The following is a 19532-nucleotide window of genomic DNA, read 5'->3' on the forward strand; positions in this document are numbered from 1 at the left end:
GCACCATTATAACTCAAGCACCGTCTCTCTGTGTGATCACAGTCATATGGAGGAATGGATATGTATATAAAACATTAAAATGCCCTCTCTCTGAGTTATGCTGTAACAGAGGTGCAATGAGGACATGAAGGGAAAGAGAGATCAGCTTTAACCAGAAGATGTGGGAACACACTAGCATAGGTTCCACAGAGGAGGAGGTATTTGAGCTGAATCTTAAAGGTACACAGTAAGAAACTTCCAGGTAATTAGAGAAGGTATATAAGGAACTATTAGCTCCATCTAGGGATCAGGAGATAACAGCAAACATTTTATATATTATTTGTTTCCCCTACTTCCCCACCTTACCTCCAATATTAAACCAAAGGCTGTCCCAGCCCATCTCATATTCTAAAGAAGCATCCTTTAAAAGAAAGGCAGCATCATAAGCCATGGCCCAGCCTAATGGCAAGAATGGCTTCATTCAGCAGGTACTCTGGAATGCACACACCACACAGAGCCCCAGGAAAAGACTTCTATTGAAAGGGAGGTCTCAAGGAGGTATGAAAAATGCATCTTGACATGAATTTAAAAGTGAGAGTCCCAGCCAGCCCCACTGTGTACCAATAATGTGAACTTAGGCAAGTCACCTATTCAACCTGAGCTTGGGTTTCTCATCTGACAGATGCCAACCTGCATGAGTGGCAAATAGTACAGTCAAGAGCATGGGAAAGTGTCAGACTGCACAGAGTAAAATCCAAGCTCTACCACACACAGGTTGTATAATCTTGGGCTGGTTACTTAACCTCTCTGAACCTTGGTTTCCTCACCTGTTAACCTGAGAATAATATAGTATTACCTATCTAATGGGTCATTCATGAGTCTTAAGTGAAATCTTACCACAGACCCTAATATATAATATAAATGTTAGCTCTTCTTATCATTGGGAGGATTAAGTGAGGCAATGTGTGCAAAGGCATGTTAAGAAATACAGCCCCAGGGATCCCTGGGTGGCGCAGCGGTTTGGCGCCTGCCTTTGGCCCAGGGTGCGATCCTGGAGACCTGGGATCAAGTCCCACGTCGGGCTCCCGGTGCATGGAGCCTGCTTCTCCCTCTGCCTGTGTCTCTGCCTCTCTCTCTCTCTCTCTCTCTCTCTCTCTCTCTCTCTCTGTGTGTGTGTGTGTGTGTGTGTGTGACTATCATAAATAAATAAATAAATAAATAAATAAATAAATAAATAAATAAATAAGAAAATTTAAAAAAAAATTTAGAAAAAAGAAATACAGCCCCAGGGCAGCCCCGGTGGCACAGTGGTTTAGCACCTGCAGCCCGGGGTGTGATCCTGGAGACCCGGGAGTCCCACATTGGGCTCCCTGCATGGAGCCTGCTTCTCCCTCTGCCTGTGTCTCTACCTCTCTCTCTCTCTCTGTCTTCCATGAATAAATAAATAAAATCTTTAAAAAAAAACAAAAAAAGAAAAAGAAATACAGCCCCATAGGTGAGTGAGTTGGACAGGGTGATCGACTCAATCTGGGACATTTGGACCCTGGACAGAAGATCCATATGTTAAAGGGTTGCTGAAATGGACTTCCTCGCGCTATCAGGGAAAAAGTTTAGTGACCTGAGAATAATGAAAGTTTGGGTTCCTCTGATTCTGAAATGTCAGAGTAATATAAATCAAGTTCTCCCTTAAAGATATAAATAATTACCCAGTAATTTATCTGCTTAGATTTTTTTCTGGATTAGGTTTGGAACAATCTCAGATTGCTACCAAAATTTACCTATAAACTTATTATGTAACTAATAGAGATGATGATGATGATAAACATCATTGTTGAGTACCATATTCCAAAAAGTTTACTTATATTTCTTCATTAATCTCTACACTACCATCATCAGATACATACTATTATCCTCATTTTACAGTTGAGGGATCTAAAGTTTAGGAAGGGTTAAGAATTTGCAGACAATGGAGCTAGAATTTGAACCCATCTTTGCATCAGGCAGGTTCTTTCCCTCTATACTCCACTGTCCTCCTTTCATACATATTTGTCACTAACCTCTTAGATTGTCAGCTACATATAAAAGAAATTAAAAGGGATCCCTGGGTAGCGCAGCGGTTTGGCGCCTGCCTTTGGCCCAGGGCGCGATCCTGGAGACCCGGGATCGAATCCCACGTCAGGCTCCCGGTGCATGGAGCCTGCTTCTCCCTCTGCCTGTGTCTCTGCCTCTCTCTCTCTCTCTCTCTCTCTCTCTCTCTGTATGACTATCATAGATAAATTAAAAAAAAAATAAATAAAAGAAATTAAAAGCCTGATACCAATATTTCATTTCTAATATGTAAATATATTTCATAAAAGAATTGCTTTCCTGCCCTTGGCTGTAGTTATGTTTTTCTGCTCTGTTCCAATCATTTGGACAAATAGGAAACTGCACATTAGGCAAAGGTCACATGGAAGGGAGTGGATAATATAATTTGCAAAAGGAGAAATGTTATGAATACCTGATATTTTTAGAGTGTTATCTTTCTTGTTCACAATGGGTTTTGGATTCCAGTCTGATGAAATGTAAATTTTACAAGGTCTGAGGAAAACTAAGGGAAGGGAAACCAATGCCAAGAGTGAGAAAATATAAGGCTCACTCATAAAGCCTATCTGAGAGGTTGGGGAGGGTAGCAGCTGCAGTCTTTCAAAAGTTCTGGCTGAAAAGCTCTGCTCATGTTTTGCCTTGTTTGAGGGCTCCTCCACGACATAACTCCCAGTGGGATTTTCAGATACCTAGGTGGGCTGCAGGATTTATAGAGAAGACATGGCCATCAGGATATTTACTTTAAACTCATGCTTCCATACTTCAAATGAATTGCCAGCATTGCCCGGCCATCCTACTATGATTTTCCCCTTTCTCACATGACTCATTCACATTTTCTCTCTTCTCAAACCTTCCTATGTCTCTCAACCTCTCACTCTCAGCAGATGACCTTGTCTCCCATTTTATAGAGAAAATTTAAGCTATTAGATAAGAGTCCTTTCATCTTCCCTCACCAGATCCCTACCCACCATCTTCATCTCCTTCCTCCCTTGGTTTTAACTGAGGAGAAGTTTCTCCATCTTCCTAAGGTCTGTCCCTACCTCCCTTTACAAAGAATTTGTTTCTTTGGTCATTCCCTTTCTCTCATCCCCTCTACTGGATTATTTCTATCCACATTTAAATATGCTTTCATCCCTTGACCCACTTCTTCAGCTATGTATCCCACAACACACTTTTCTACTCCTCTTTCCAGTCAGATTACTGCATCTAAATCTTCCTCTTTCTCACTTCTCATTCTTTCCTAAAAGCCCATTCCAAACTGTCTTTGGCTCCCACCATTTCCTCAAAGCTCCTCGTGGCCTCCATATTACCAAATCTAATAATCTGTAGATTTCTGTACTCATCTGACTTGGAGTCTCAGAAGTAAACATGTGACACAATTAACTCTTCCTCCTTGACATGCTCTCCTCTCTTGGCTCCCAGGACTCCATACTCTCCTGGTTTTCCTCCTACCTCTCTAATTGCTACTCCTTTGTAGGTTTCTTCTCCACCTGAGCTAATAGCAGAGGTGCCAGGGTTTAGTCCTGGGTCCTCTTCTCATATCTCCTCATACTGTCTCCCTAGACTATCTTATCCATTCTCCTGGCTTTCAATACCATCTGTATTCTGATGATGTCAAGTGTTATCTCTAGCCTCTAGAACTCTTCTCCAACTAACTTTGGTATATCTAACTACCTATTTGACATCTCCACTTGGGTATTTCACTGGCATTGAAAATTTATCTTGTCCAAAAGTTAACTCTTGCTTCATTGCCTCTTTTCAGTTCCTCAAATCTCTCTCCATCTTTTGTGTCTCAGGGTCTTCACACATCTGCCTCCTCCCCCAGGATGATCTTCCCTCTGCTATAGATATGGCTGACTTTTCATCTTTCAGGTCTTTGTTCTAGTTACACCTTCTCAGAGAGGTCTTTTCTGACCATTTAATCAAACCAGATTCTCCCCTTGTTACTTTCTGCACTTCAGAGAGTTTGTCTCTTTTATAAAAGTTATCACAATTTGTAATTAACTACATATTTTTTCTTTCCTTTTTTGGGCATTCTCTCCTGCTAAGCTCCATGTTGGCAAAGACCATTCCCTTTATCTAATGTATCCCCAGAACATAACAAGGTGTCTGTGACTTAGTCAGTACTCAGTAAATATTTAAGTGAATGAAGCAAAAGATGGACTACAGTAATAGAATGATTCTGAACACTGTGGCCAACCTCCATCTTCCTCATCTTAGTGCTATAGAGCTCCCAACAGCTGTCTGTCCACTTATAGCATCTCCTGGAATAAGAATAAAGGTTGATTTAGGCACATGAAGAAAAAGGGACCTAGCACCTTATTTGCTGTTTGGAGGTCTAGAGAGGATTCTTGGACAAGGACCTTTATAAAATCTTGCCTCAGGGTAGCAGGATTGAAATGCACTTAATCTAGAATGAGTTTCCTCACTTCTAAAAAGGAATTAGGACAAAGAAACGGTTTGATTTTCAGATACCCAATCTGTCCCTGAAAGGACACCCTGTACTTCCCTCTTCTCACTAGTGGAAAGACAAATGGGGACCCAGATTGTGAAGCCTCTGCTCCTATGCCGACTTTGAGCTGCCTGGAGGAGATTAGCCAGGAGACCAAGGCCAGGATGGAGGAGGAAGCATACAACAAGGGGTGAGTCAGACTTCATCCACCCTGAGGTCACCTGGTAGGTCTCAGAAGATACCTTCCCATGGGTCTTTCCTGTTTCTTAGAGGATTTAAGGAAGCAACAAGTGGCCCTAGGACCTCCTTGCCTCAGTAAGGAACTACATAGGAAAGAACAGGACTGTTCCACAGGAAGGACAGGAGGAAGCAGAGTGAGAGGGTGTGGTTAAGCAATAATTAGACTGCTCTCTTTTAGGCAGAAAGCCATCAGAATGCCACTGCCTAGAACGGTCTGGAAATAAGGCCACAGGGTGGGTTCCTCTTGGTGGTGCCTGAGGCTTCCTGACACATGCTCAGAGGAGTCATGTTGCTACCAACAATATCTAGGAGCAGCTGTAACCCTGCTTCCTAGAACTGACTCTGCCATCCCTTCTTCCTATAAACTGGAATCCCCTCAACTTCCAACTGTCCCCTTTCCTGATTGAGCTTCAATAACACCTTTGGCCCATTGTCAGCCACTGAGGGGACAGAATAATGAGTAGGGCCCCAGTCCAGCCAGGTGAAGTATCTCTGACAGGCATAGGAACCTATGGGCTTCTGTTTGGCAGCTATATATATATATATATATATATATATATATATATATATACACACACACACATATATATATACACACACATATATATATATACACATATATACTGCAGTGGGGTTGCCCTAGCCGATCTGTGCTTGCCTTAAATATTCAGCTATATGATAAGCAAAGAGTACTGATCCTAGGAGAAGGACATCAGAAGATAGGTCTTGAGAAGCCTATCTTTTCACCCACCCATCCTCTGTACTAAGCATGCATGGGAGTAAACACTTCTATTGGGTTTGTAAACGTTTACTGAGTACATTCCTGGGCCTAGTAAGTGCCTGCCATTTCCATAAGACTTCCCAACAAGCCAGTGTGATAGGTGTCACCTTTCCTAGGTCAAGCTATATATCTGGAACTTCCTCAAAACACTCCCACACCCCATGAAATGGGGGGTACCCTTTCCATCTTACAGGTGAGAAGCTGAAGCACCCAGGTTACACAGAAAGCAAATGTACTGTCCTCCCCACTGAACATTTTGTAGGATAAGAACCCAGTCAGGAGACTTTGCACCGCATTTTTTCCCTGTCAGTTTTGCCACACATTCACATATAAACAGGAAGGATGACTGAGGAGTGAGGGGAAATTGTACTGACATGAGCCACCTTGGGATTCAGTAGAGCTTCCCAGCTTTTTCCTGTTGTGTAGAACCACAGGAAGTGCATAATTATTGGAAGGGTTCAAGTCCCCACTCTAGGAACTCAGGAAAGGATTCTCTGTGCCTGGCCTTTCCAGACTCAGTTGTTCCTTTTTGCCCTGCAGATACCAGGAAGGTCTAAGGAAGACCCAAGAGCTTCAAGACCTGAAGGAGGAGGAAGAAGAACAGAAGAGTGAGAGTCCTGAGGAAGCTGAAGAGGCAGAAGAAACTGAGGAAGAGGAAAAGGACCAAAGAAGCAGGTTGGAGCCCTTGCCATTGCTTAAATGGGTCACTTAATTTATTAAATTGCACAACAATCCCTAGAGGTGCCTACTCCAGGACAGGAGTGGGTCTGGGGCCCAAGTGAGCAGCGAACAGAAACCAAGGGCACTCATGTTGAGGGAGGAGACCGAGGAAAGAGGCAAAATAGTTAACAAGGGGATGTTTGCAAGAGCTGGGGGATCAGAGGTGGTCAAGAGTGAGGCCAACAGCAATCAAGAGCTCTTAGGAACTGAGAAACTACAAGGGACTCTGGCTGGAGTTTCCCCCTAGCCCAGCCACAGTTAGGTCATTTCCCAGCTATCCCCATGATCCAAGAGCCAAGGTCAAGGGACCTGACAAGGGCAGAGAGAACACATGTGGGTAGGGGACAAACTCAGCTTGTTAGCAAAGGTGAGTCTCCAACAGATTCCATGCTGATCAGATAAGCTTGGATTTTCACTTAGATGAGAAATACTTGGGCTTTTCTTTTTTAATATACTTTAGATTTCAAGTGATTTTTCCCTAAATAGGGGAAAATATATAACATGTAGATAAAGATAGTATAAATCCTGCATCTTGTTCTACCTGGGCCCTCATCAGTGTCTTGGATTTTAACCATAGCCCTATGGTTATATATTCTGGTCATACATTCTGCCTTATTGTCTCTATTAGTCCTCAGTTTTGATTATTTTAAATGTGTTTACAGAAAACTTGAAACACTTCACCAAAGTCTTTGATTTTAGACACAAGCCCCCCAGACCATCTTGGAGTCCAGGGTGGCTCCAGCCGAAATGATTGTCTAATCAGCTGCTAAACTTGAAACAGGGTATGTGTCTGTGCCTCGTTGCTGGCAGACTCAAAATCACATGCATCAGTGAATAAAGTAATAAAATGAAGGTTAGAAGTGAGATGGATAGGTTTTAAAGCACATAGGAAGGGCCTATAGAGCCCAGTTGGAGGAAGATTCAGCCAGAGTGAGAAGTCTCAGCCTGCATGGGTCAACTCTAGTGTTCAAGGGAAGAGCAGTCTAGGAGAGCTGGAGAAAATGCTTCTGTTCAAAGCAAACCTATGCCAGAATGCACCACCTCCCCTAATGAAAGAATCTTCAAGTTTTAACAATGAAAGTACTCCAAGCAGTACTCCTACTCCAAGCAGCTGGATCCTGTTCTCCTTACATCTCTCCCTCTTGGGGTCCTCTGCTCTAATATTTTAAAGATCACTACACTGTCTTCCTCCCCTTTAATGCAATCAAGCCCAGACCTGGACAACAGCGCTTTCTTTGGCTTCTTTGAATACAGCTAAGACAGGCTAGAACTTCTAATACTTCCATGTACCAAGAAAGAACAAAAGAGAACTAAACAGAGTACATGGAATATAAATAGTCTGGTTTGCATTGCAAAGGACTAGAATCCTTACCTAGCTAATTTGATCTCAGGTTATTAGCAGCTCCCTCCCATTTTGTGGTTTCACAAGGAAAGTAAGGCTGTGCCTGGGTCCCTCACTGTCCAGCTCCTGGTCAGTAACACATAGCAATGGCTTTCCCATCCATCATCCAAAAGTATTCTCTTGGTCCTACTAACCCTGAGAGGCCTCATTCTCTCTCCTAACCTTTGGTCCCTCTTGGATTTACTTTTTGATCTTGAGAACATGCTTTACCTCAGCCCTTTTTCAGCCCAGGGGTGTCACATCATCTCCATAACCACTGACACTGCTAGTATGTGAACTGCCCACTCACAATTATAGGGTCCCTCCCTTACCTGTCACCAAAGCCAGACTGGTCCTAAGAACCTGTTGTCTCTAATGCCAGGCAATCCCCTCATTCATTCCTGAGTTCTATAGACATACAGTTGCCTGCAGGCACGTGTACTTAAACATGATTTTTCCCACTGAATTTTGGCATTGCACTAATAAGCAAGGCCTAGAGTTATTAAAAGTTCCATGTCTTACTTAGGGCATTTTAAAAACACTGGGCTGGGGTACCTGGGTGGCTCAGTCAGTTAGGTGTCTGCCTTCGGTTCAAGTCATGATCCCAGGGTCCTGGGATCAAGCTCCACATCGGGCCCCCTGCTCAGCAAGAGAGTCTGCTTCTTTCTCTCCCTCTGGCTGCTGCCTCCCTGCTTGTTGTGTGGTCTCTCTCTCTCTCTCTCTATAATAAATAAAATCTTAAAAAGAAAAAATTGGGCTAACCCCAGCAGCTGACTCCTTAAGAGATTCCACACCAAACACCAGAGTCTTTTTGTCTGAACTTCTCCTCTGTTATAATTATATACAGTTGACCCTTGAACAATGTAGGGGTTAGGGCTACCCATTCCCCACACATCGAAAATCCAAGTATAACTTTTGACTTCTCAAAAACTTTACTACTAGTGTACTGTTGACCTAAAATAAAGCCTTACCAATACGTGAACAATTAACACATATTTTGTATATTATGTCTATTGTGTACTATATTTTTATAATATAGTAAGCTAGAGAAAAGAAAATGTTATTAAGAAAATCATAAGGAGGAAAAAATACATTTACGCTACAATATTGTAATTGGAAAAAAAAACTGCATAAAAGTGGGTCCACACAGTTCAAACTCATGTTGTTCAAGGGTCGATTGTATAATAATGTAATCTGTGGTAAATATTACTTTCTAAAGGATCAGCTTAAATGAAGTGTGGGTGAATCAACCCAATATCCTAACCATATTAAATAATACATTAAGTAAACATTAAACAAGAAAGACTCCCAAAGTGCAACAGAAAACTTTAGCCTTTCTGCCTGTTCAAATCTACTCTATGGAGTTAAGACAATATTAGGCAGATTTTTACTTTTCTAGTAACTCTCAGAAAGCAGAAGTCCTCTGGTCAGGTTTAAGTCCCAAGAATAATCTCATTTCACTCATTTCATTAATTAAAATGGCCAGTTCCCTAAAAAGTCAAAGCTGAACTTCTTTCTTCTCATAGTTCATCTGCTTCAGGAAGGAAGCCTGTAGTAGGCAGAAGGAGTGTGGCTTCTTTCTCTCTATCCCATGTGCACTTCTTCCCTCTCCTCCAGTTTTGCCAGTTCCACGTCTGACCTCTAGGATCAATGCTGTGAAAGGGAATTGAGACGAAGGGGTAGGGAAAGTATTACTTGAATGGTATTGTGAGTAGGCTCCAGGGCTTGGCACTGGTTTAAAGATGACTTGTTGGCTTTAAGTAGTGTGTTGCTTCATGGGACGTCTAGAGAAAACCACTTCTCTACCTCCCAGCATACATGCACATTCACACCATGGCCAAGGCCCTCTCAGCTGCTGGTCACTCTATGAGGTTGAATGCATGTCTTCTAGCTGGCCACATAAAATCCCTCTCAGGGTTGTACAGCTGGAAGTATACCTTCACTGTTCAGTTTCTAAGTAGCATCTCTAGGCAGGATCTGTAATGCTCCATGCCAGCTCTCCTTCCCCTGACTACATCCAGTTGAGGTAAAATGTGTACGTCGGGCCCATTACTGGTAGAAGGACAACTTTCCCTATCGTGGCCCACTACTCTGATGCCATCAAGCATGGTGGCAAGTTTCTTGCTCTTTCAACTGCTCATGTGTGAGGCACACGGTAGTCTACTGTGTCCTCCAAACCTCAGCATATCAAGTTCTCCAAGCAGCATTTCTGATGCCCCTCTTCCCTAGGCCCAGGTAAGAGGGAAGCTACCTAACTCTCCCTTTTGGAAATCAAAAATCAGAAACTGATTTCTACAGGGATTCTATTTCTAATCTAGTTCTAACTTTTTCATAGGCTAGAAATGGGGGACCAGCAAAAGATCACAAAGCCAGATCATGATCTCCTCCTCCGGAGTCCCACTTCAGAGTGGAGTTACGTGGGACTCTCCCTACTCTAGCAGCTTGTCTTGGAGCATGGAAATACAGCCCCAAAGGAAGACTGCATTTTAGCATTCAATTATATCTAAGTAGAAACTAAAGAATCTAAATAGGGCTGAAGGAAAATAAACTTCTATTTCCAAGCTGTCCCTTCCCAACAGTTGTGGAAAAAAAACAGATTTTCACCTCAGCTAATGTGCTCACTGTTTTTGCTTTGTTTAACTGTTCCTGAAACAATCATCAAATGATTCCCATGTGGAAAGAAACCAATCAGTACCTTAGATTCTGAGGCAGGCACTCTGAGCCTCTGGTCCCTTTCCAAGGAAAGTATTGTTGAGTCTTTCTATCACTCATAAAGCATCTTTTTTTCTACTAAGTAATTAGAGCTGTCTACTTCTCAGCAAGTGGCTTGTAAATTGCAGTGTCTGGGTGTGCCTCCAGATCTTCAGAAAGCTCTCTTGTCATTTTTCTCACCTCCTCCATTTGATGATCCTCAATATCCTTATTTTTTATATTATTTTTAAAAATAGATCAGGGATTAAAAACAGGAAAAATATTCCAGCCTAGTGAATGTGTCTAGGATTTCTCAAGAGAGCTCAAAGAATGGCCTCTCCAAACCAGGCCATATGACCAAATGTTTTTTCACGAGGCCACAAGGAGAGAGGGAAGGTTGAAAGGAAGTTAGGAAGAAAGGAAGAAGGAAAAGCAGAGTGTAGCAGCTGAAAAATGGAGGGAAAGAGAGATAAAAGGGGAGGAGGAAAGAGAGAAAAGAGGAGAATGGTGAGCAAAAGAGGAAGAAGGGAAATTAGGGAGTAAAGATTACTGGGGTTGAGAAAACATCTGCACTAAACCACTGAGAGGTTGCTGGAGGCTACTAGTCCTCTAGTTGCCCCTGGGGTGGTTCAAAGTGAGGTCCTGAGGTTGATCTGGTTCCTTGTCATTTATCATTGAACATGGAGAGTCTTCTGGGGGTTTAGCACAGTTTTTCTACTCTGAACACAATCAAATGTGGAACTGAAGACAATAAAATATGCATAGGAGCATGGAGGCAGGGGACAGATTAGAATTTGGAACTGATCACTAAATACCACTAAGTGCAGAAAAGATGCTGATCCCATTTGCATGCATGGGAGTGGGTCAGCCAACCTTGTATCCTGGAGATTGGGAGAGTTCAGATATCAATGAAAATCCCATGAATAGATAAAGGCATGAATGAATGAATGAATGAATGAAAGATCAAACAAGTAAAGAAAGTATTCTAGCTCAGTACTCCCAACATCAAGGCTATGGACTAGTGACATCAAAATCACCTGGGGAAAATTTTAATGTACCTAATATACTAAACCTTTTTCCTATTTTTTCATTTGACAGCAAACTTGAAGAATTGGTTCATTTCTTACAAGTCATGTATCCCAAACTGTGTCAGCACTGGCAAGTCATCTGGATGATGGCCACGGTGATGCTGGTCTTGACTGTTGTGCTGGGGCTCTACAGTTCCTATAACTCTTGTGTGGAGCAGACCGATGGGCCCCTTGGGAAATCCACTTGCTCAGCAGCCCAGAGGGACTCGTGGTGGAGCTCAGGACTCCAGCATGAGCAACCTGCAGAGCAGTAGGAAACCTGACACTTAGTGCCCTGTTCCAGCACACAGCTGACTGCCCTTTCCCCAAGCATAGTGTTTCAGGCTGGGTGTGGCGCTGCCAGCCCATCAGAAAACGAGGAGTGTTCTTTCACACTCAGGACCCATGTGGGGAGCTATACATACACAGAAACTGATGTTCTCAGAGGATCAACAAAACCCTCATAAAGCATCTGGTGGATGAAGTCACCTTCACTAAGGAACTCTAACAGAAGGGAAAGTCACCAGACCATCTGAGCTGGCTAGGGAAAATAAAACAGCTTCACTGCAGGAGATAGTAAGAAGCTCACTCTCCCTCCCCTTTTTCCTTTCTGTAGCCAGAAATCAAGAAGAATTAATTATGTCCAAAGGCTATAATTCTAAGTCTGACAATCAGACTTAGAATTTGGAGTCACAATATGAATATCATCCCGTCTCCTATCTCATTCTCACTGACTCTCCTTTAACCTCCTCTCCTCCCCTTTGGAACCAGAGTTTCTCTTTACAGAAGTAGGAAATGTTTCAGAAAAATATTTAGGCTGAATTTAGATCAGTGCTTGAAATGAAATGGGAAGACGTGAGTTAATATATATTCATCTGTACACGCACACGACACACACATACACACAGTATGCATGTGCATGAAGCCAACAGCCCTCCCAACATGTGCTCTCAGTGTGTGTTCTGGATAAAGCCAACCCACAGATTTTTCACAAGGTGTGGAGCAGTCACCAAGCACCTGTTCAGTGAACTCTCCACATGGATTTAAGATGTTTGAAAAACACTGAAAACTCATGGCTTCAACAGTGAACTTGCTGGTCTCCATTTCAAGTGCTAATTCTAAGCTGTTGTACAACACAATCCATTCCCTATTTGTCCTCTCCCACTGAGAGCAGTTAACCTACTTGTCAGGTAAAGGAGGAGACACAGTGTGCTTTCAGCTCCTATATGCCCACATGCAAATGTGCAATTGCACCTCAGTGCTTCAGTTTAAACGAGATTTCCAACCCAAGTATATGTTTCAGAGCATTGCCAATTGTTTAGCATAAAATGAAGGAGCACATCCCATCTCCAATTTGACTTCTTGACTCCACCTTTACAGCCACTCCCTTCACTCATTCCTCATCAGTTTTTTTTTTGGGGGGGGGGGGTGTTGGTTTCTTGTGGGTTTTATTGTGGTGGTTCTGCTCCTATTTTTGTTTTGTTGTTGATGTTGTTTGTTTTGTTGCTAACACTTATATAGAAGTTACTATGAGCCAAACACTGTTATAGGTATTATATAGGTATTAATTCATTTAATCCTCAAAAAAAAAAAAAGAAAAGAAAAAACTATAAGGTGGGTACTACTCTCCTCATTTTCAGATAAGGAAACTGAAGCATAAAAACACAAGTAACTTCCCAAGGACATCCAGTTAATAAATTATGAGCCTGGAATTCAAATCCAAGCAGACTAGCCCCTGCCCAAAATTGCCTTCTCCAATGGTCTCCTAACTGCATGCCTTACATTTCAGTCCCCCTTCCCCCCAAGTAGCCCTCCGACCACTCCAAACTATTTGTGGTTCCCAGACTAAATTTGTTTCTCATAGTTCTATTCCTCCACTCACTAGTTTTTTTTTCTTTTTCTTCTGCATTCTCTTCTTTTCTTCTGGTTGCTTTTCAGAACCAAGTGCAAAAATTATCCCCTCCATACAGGCTTTGATGACCTCCCTTCAACTCCACATAGGTCACACCCTCCTCTCTTTCTGACACTTTTTAAACATCTTCATCATTGACAATTGTGATAGTATATCACAAGAAGTTATTTATGTATCTATCTCCCCTACTATTTTTCCTCAAAGACAAGAACCATATCTTACCCATTCTCTGGGTAAGTGCCTAGCATGGTGGCTGATACATGGGAAGGTGTCATTAAATGTTGGTCAAAAGAATAAGAGAGCATTCAAGGTGGTGGAGAGCAGCCTGGAGACAGCTGATATTTTGCATACTTCCCAGTTCCAGCACCATCACTGCCACAATCTCAATGAGAAAAGTATCTTATTAGCCTCAAGTTATTCTAATATTTTTCAGTCTACTCTGCAAGAGAGCAGAAAAGAGACCTAACTGGCAACCCCATGTCCAAGCTCAAAGACAGGGCTTCATGCAACCACTCCTTTCAGAAAGACCCACCTCGTTCAGCCCTACTATAAAAAAATCATGTTGTTTTAAGGGTGGAGGGCACCCTTTACAGTGGCTAGAAAAACCACTGTAAGAGAAGCCCAAACCAGGATTGACCAAGAATGTGCCATTAAGGTAAAGAGGTGCAGATCAAAGCAGAGGGACTTTGGGAGCCTAGAAGAATGGTTTTCCCTGCTGTGCCAGGGGACTGGACATACTGAAAAATCTTTTAGGCCCTTAGAGCCACAGGCAGCATGCAAAGGCAGCTCCAGAGACAGTAGCTGTGGGACAGGACTCTATGCTGGCAATGTCCAGTCTCAGCCTCCCTTAAAGAAGGACCAGGCTGAGCTGGCCCATTGTCCACTTGGCCATAGGGTTCCACCTTTGTTACCAATTAAAACAAAGGCTGGGAGAGCAGTTACACTGAGCTCCTGGAACTCCAACTGCTTCATAGAAAAGCCTGCAAAAGTACTTCCAGACATAGGCCCTCACCCAAAGTACTCTGTGAGTAAGAGAGGTTGAAGAAAAGAACTGTCAGAGTAACCACATTTCCAAGGGCATTCCTCAAAAAAGTACTCATTGGCATTTCTTTTCTGAAAAGCAAAGATTGATCTGAAGAAGTTGGAATGTTACCAAAGCAGCAGTGAAATGGAGAGAAACAGGCCCTGTATTTCCAACAGTGATATTGATCTAAATAAAAGTTCCCCTCAAAATGCCTCTGGAGTCTGACATTTCTGCTTAGCCCTAGGACTCTGGGTGCCTACCTTGAGTTTCAGAGTGATGTGTAATTTGTATCATTGTTGATATCACCTCCTAAAAGGGCCTTCACTTTCTGGCTGCCACAAAATCTATATATATATATATATATATATATATATATATATATATATATATATATATATATCACTCCCTCTATACAGCCTGGCAGAGTAAATGGAGAGGGAGATGCTGGATCTGTGTATCACTGGCTGTCAGTTCCTAATGTTGTTAAACCTCACACAGGTGTGCTATCATTGAACTATAGAATGTCACATACCTGAGTTTGAAAATAAAAGCACATTTCCAAACCTTTGGCAGTAGCCAAATGCCTCCTCATTTTATGGAGCTGAGCCACAATCTTGCCCAGGGCCCTGAATTAGAGCACCTTAAATATTAGCGCTTCCCAGAACCAAGCCAAGAGACCCTAGCCCTTGGGTCACTGTACTATGGGCTACCTCTTAGGGGTTAGATTGGTTCCTCTCTTTCTCCCTCATTCCTGAGCCTAGTTTCCTACACCTTCCTAGCTTATGATTTTTTTTCAGGTGTACAATATAATTCAACAATTCTGTTTCTTTTTTTTTAAATTTTATTTATTTTAGAAAGAGAAAGAGTACAAGTGGGAGGGACAAAAGGAGAGGGAGAATCTCAAGCAGATTCCACACTGAGCACAGAGCCCAACGTGGGGCTTGATCTCACAACCTTGAGATCACAACCTGAGCCAAAACCAAGAGTAGTGCACTCAACCAGCTGCACCTCTCAGGTGGCCCTGATTCAACAATTCTATAGATTTCTCAGTGCTCATCAAAATAGTGTACTCTTAATCCCCTTCTATTTCACCCATCCCCCCCACCACCAACAACCTCTCCTCTGGCAATCACGAGTTTGTTCTCTGTATTTAAGAGTCCGGGGTTTTTTGTTTGTCTCTTTTAATTTTTTAAATTAATACATTTTTCTGTGCCAGAGACTGCTGAATTTTCACTAACATGATTTCCACAGTAGACTACATTTTTCAGTTTTTCTTGCAGCTAGATGTAGGAGAATGTAGACTCTCCAGATGTAATTTCCTAAAAACCGACTCTCCTGCCCAATACTTCACACTGTATTTCCCCTCTTCTTAACAAAATTTAGAGGATTTAGTTGAGGACCTGAGGCCTGAGAAGATGGCAGAACCACTAGATGGAAGCTGGATCCTTGAATGGGCACTCACAGAATTCAGCTTTGACATGAGCAAGAAATAAAGTTTTAGTATATCAAGCCACCTGAAATTCAGGAATACTGGCTGTTGCAGTTAGCCTACTCTGATTAATGTATAGATTTGAGCCAGGAATGGAGTTCTTTAATAACAAACTTTAAAAATACAAAGCACTGGCTTAGCAGTCTAGTAACAGAAAACAAGAAAACTAATTTCAGGAGCTAGAAATATGGTGACCCATGGGGTGAATAAAATAAAAATACTTGGCAAAGAGTTACCCATGATAACTTGAAAGGCAGCCCATGGGCAGCCTATAGCCCTAGGAGAAGTGGCTGGAATACACCCAAGCATTGAAGTTTGTAAACCTTTATTGACTGCCTTTGGCAAGGTATTATAAGAAAAAGAAACATTTGGGAAAGAATTGGCTATTGGGAAGTAGAAAGAAAAAAGAATACTGAGGGTTCAGATTGAATGCTTAGAAAGCCTGACTGTTTCTAAACTCCAAAAAGTAAGAATAAAAAGAGTTTTCAGTGGGAAAGAACCAATAAAATTTTTCAGTTGAACTCAGATCAACTCCGCTTATGGCAAAGACCAGATTACGGATATGGCCCTTACATGTGTGGTTTCAAATGAACTTGGTGTAGGCAACATTAAATTAGAGAGAGAGAGGGAGAGAGAGAGAGAGAGAGAGGAATGGAGCTGAGAAAACAAAGAAATGCATCTTGATAATTATGACTGGGAAAGGATTTGGGGTATGATTATTGGCACATGGAATCAAATGGAAGCAAGTAGGTGAGAAATCTAGGTTTGTAAGAGAATTGTATTAATAAAGAAACATAAGCCAAGATGAAAAAGTTCAGTTATTCAAATTAGAAAACAACTTTTGGAATCCTCAGCTTACACCAACAGAAGGTAGACTGCAAAAGCCATCCTATCAGGCAGCCTGGGTGGCTCAGTGGTTTAGCGCTGCCTTCGGCTTAGGGTGTGATCCTGGAGACCTGGGATTGGGTCCCACGTCAGGCTCCCTGAATGGAGCCTGCTTCTTCCTCTGCCTGTGTCTCTGCTTCTGTGTCTCTCATGAATAAATAAATAAAATCTTAAAAAAAAAAAGCCATCCTATCCTCCAAGAAGGGCATATTCCTTTATTCCTACTTCAAATGTGGCCAAGGAAGTTTGCATACAATGAAGGGCTACAGAGATCAGTGGACACATGGGACATGGGAATTCTTCCCAGAAAGCAGAATCAAGATCTAAATAATTGTAGTAGGAAGAATTTCTAAAATATACCCCCCCAAGATGCCTCACCCCAATCCCTGAAGTCTTTGAATATGAAATATTGTTCCTGTTATATGATAAAATTGACCTAAAAACAGGGAAATCATCTCAGTAAGCCTAACATAATCACATCAACTCTTAAAAGCAGAGAGTTTTCTCTAGCTAATGGTAGAAGTAGAAGTCACAGAGATTAGTGGTGTAAGAAGGATTTAAAGTGTCACTGCGGCTTTGAAAATGGTCATGTGAGGAAAAAAAAAAAGCAGGAAGCATCTTAGAGCAGAGAATAGACTCCAGTTGACAGTCAGCAAGAAAACAAGGACCTCATCCCTACAGCCTTGAGGAAATGAATTCTAGCACCAAACTAAATGAGCATGAAAGTGGATTCTTGCCCAGGGCCTCCAGGTAAGAATACACCACTGCCTACACATTAATTTTAATCTTGTGAGACCCACAGCAGAGAACCCAGTTAAGCTACAGAACTCTGAGATAGTAAAAGGGTATTGTTTTGAGTTGTCAAATGTGCAGCAATTGGTTATGTGGCAATAGAAAACTAATATAGTGGCTTTTGTAATGACTCTTCATTAGTATTCTAGTCTGAACTGCTGTATCTCCCATTCTTCTCCTTCACACATGGGATTTTTTATTGAGGTCGTCCAGATCCTGCTTCATCATTACATTTAAGGGACAGCATATGACTTTTTTAGCTCATAGGTCACCAAATCCCAAGTGCCACACCTGAACCTGATAAGGAAGACTGAGCGTAATTCAGAAAACAAGGACTTTGAGCAGGATGGGACTTTGCATTGACTCTCTCGAGAACAGTGATTGCAATCTTTTTGTTTTGGTTCAGTTTGGGGTTTTTTTCTTTTCAAATTTTTATTTAAATTCTAGTTAGTTAACATACGGTGCAATATTGTTTTTAAGAGTAGAATTTGGCGATTCATCACTTACATTCAACACCCAGTGCTCATCATAACAAGTGTCCTCCTAATACCGATCACCCATTTAGCCCATCCCCCACCTACGTACGTCCTTGGGAGGAACAGTGAACCCTGTATTACGTAGATCAGAGGGTAACTGTTATGTGTTCAACAGATCATTTTTCCATTTGCTCCTTGACACATAGCTTGATTTTATTTTCTAGACTTCTTTGCACTTAGATGAGAAGATGTGACAAAGTTCTGGCCAATCAGAAGTGATATGATCACTTCCAGACCTGGCCCCTAAAGCAATTTTCAGCACAATCCTCCAAACTCCCTTCCCTCATTTTTGGATCAACCAGATCTTAGAGACGGCTCTGAGTTACTACATGATGATAGAGCTACAAAGTCCCTGAATAATTATGTATAACAAAATCTCCTCAACACATTCTCCACCACTACCACCACCACCACTGTCAGGCATTGGATTATGACATAAGAGAAATGTACTTTTAATTTGCTAAGGCATTGAGATTTGGGGTTGTTTGTTATAGCATTTAGACTACATTGACTAATACATTGGTCTATCTACATATTTTAGAAAACAACTAATCCCTGTAATATCAGGCACCATAGAATTATATTGCTATGTTACTTTTAAGTTCAGATCATTCAAATCTCTTATTTGACAGATGATAAAACTAAGGTCCAGAGAATTGAAGTGATTTGCTCAGAAAACTAATGTTAGAACTTAAACCAAATTAAGATATTACCCTCAGTCCAGTATTCTGGGTTGTACCATATTTCCATCATTCACACTACATTTCAAAATTTCTACTCTATTTAAGCTTTTTATTTGCATAAATCAGACTAAATATCGCTTTCACTCTTGTGTCCCATATTCAGGGAATAAGAAAATGAGTTGGTTTGAATGACACATTGGCCCAGATGGGTCCAACAGATATATTCAGAACATTTCATCCTAAAACAGCAGAATACACATTCTTTCCATGTGCACATGGAACATTCTCCAGGTTAGATCACATGCTAGGCCACAAAATAAGCCTCAACGAATTCAAAACGATTGAAGTCATATCATGCATCTTTTCCAAACACAATGCTATCAAACTAGAAATCAACCACAAGAAAAAATATGGAAAGAACACAAATACATGGAAGTTAAATAATATGTTACTAAATAATGAATGGATTAACCAAGAAATCATAGACAAAATAAAAAAAATACATGGAGATAAATGAAAATGAAATGGTTCAAAATCTTTAAGATGCAGCAAGTGCTGTTCTAAGAGGGAAGTTTATAGCAATACAGGCCTACTTCAAGAAGCAAGAAAAATCTCAAACAACCTAACCTTACACCTAAAGGAGTTAGAAAGAACAAACAAAACCCCAAACCAGTAGAAGGGAAGAAATAATAAAATTACAGCAGAAATAAATGAAATAGGAACTAAAAAAAAAAAAAAAAGAAATAGAATAGATCAATGAAACCAGGAATTGTTTCTTTGAAAAGATAAAAAAAAATAATAAATCAGTAGCCAGA

At 41.4% G+C, this 19532-nt stretch overlaps 2 protein-coding genes across 16 annotated transcripts in view; one reads left to right on the top strand and one right to left on the bottom strand.

Moving 5' to 3' along the window:
- The window catches only part of IRAG1 (inositol 1,4,5-triphosphate receptor associated 1), a 125302-nt gene extending 112296 nt beyond the window's left edge, over nt 1–13006 (top strand). For 13 of the 15 annotated variants that reach the window (XM_072727278.1, XM_072727282.1, XM_072727286.1 and 10 more), the window contains 3 exons: nt 4587–4706; nt 6078–6212; nt 11428–13006. In XM_072727278.1, coding sequence (XP_072583379.1) covers nt 4587–4706; nt 6078–6212; nt 11428–11671 — 499 coding nt within the window. In that variant the 3' untranslated portion in view covers nt 11672–13006. Of the gene's footprint in view, nt 1–4535; nt 4707–6077; nt 6213–11427 lie in introns of all 15 variants that reach the window. The other 2 variants (XR_011995337.1, XR_011995338.1) reach the window with 1 other exon arrangement.
- LOC112927072 (uncharacterized) overlaps nt 1–19532 on the bottom strand; it is a 118818-nt gene that overhangs the window by 59127 nt on the left and 40159 nt on the right. The window lies entirely within an intron of this gene.

Source organism: Vulpes vulpes, chromosome 11, assembly GCF_048418805.1.
Source record: "Vulpes vulpes isolate BD-2025 chromosome 11, VulVul3, whole genome shotgun sequence".
NCBI classification, from domain to species: domain Eukaryota; kingdom Metazoa; phylum Chordata; class Mammalia; order Carnivora; family Canidae; genus Vulpes; species Vulpes vulpes.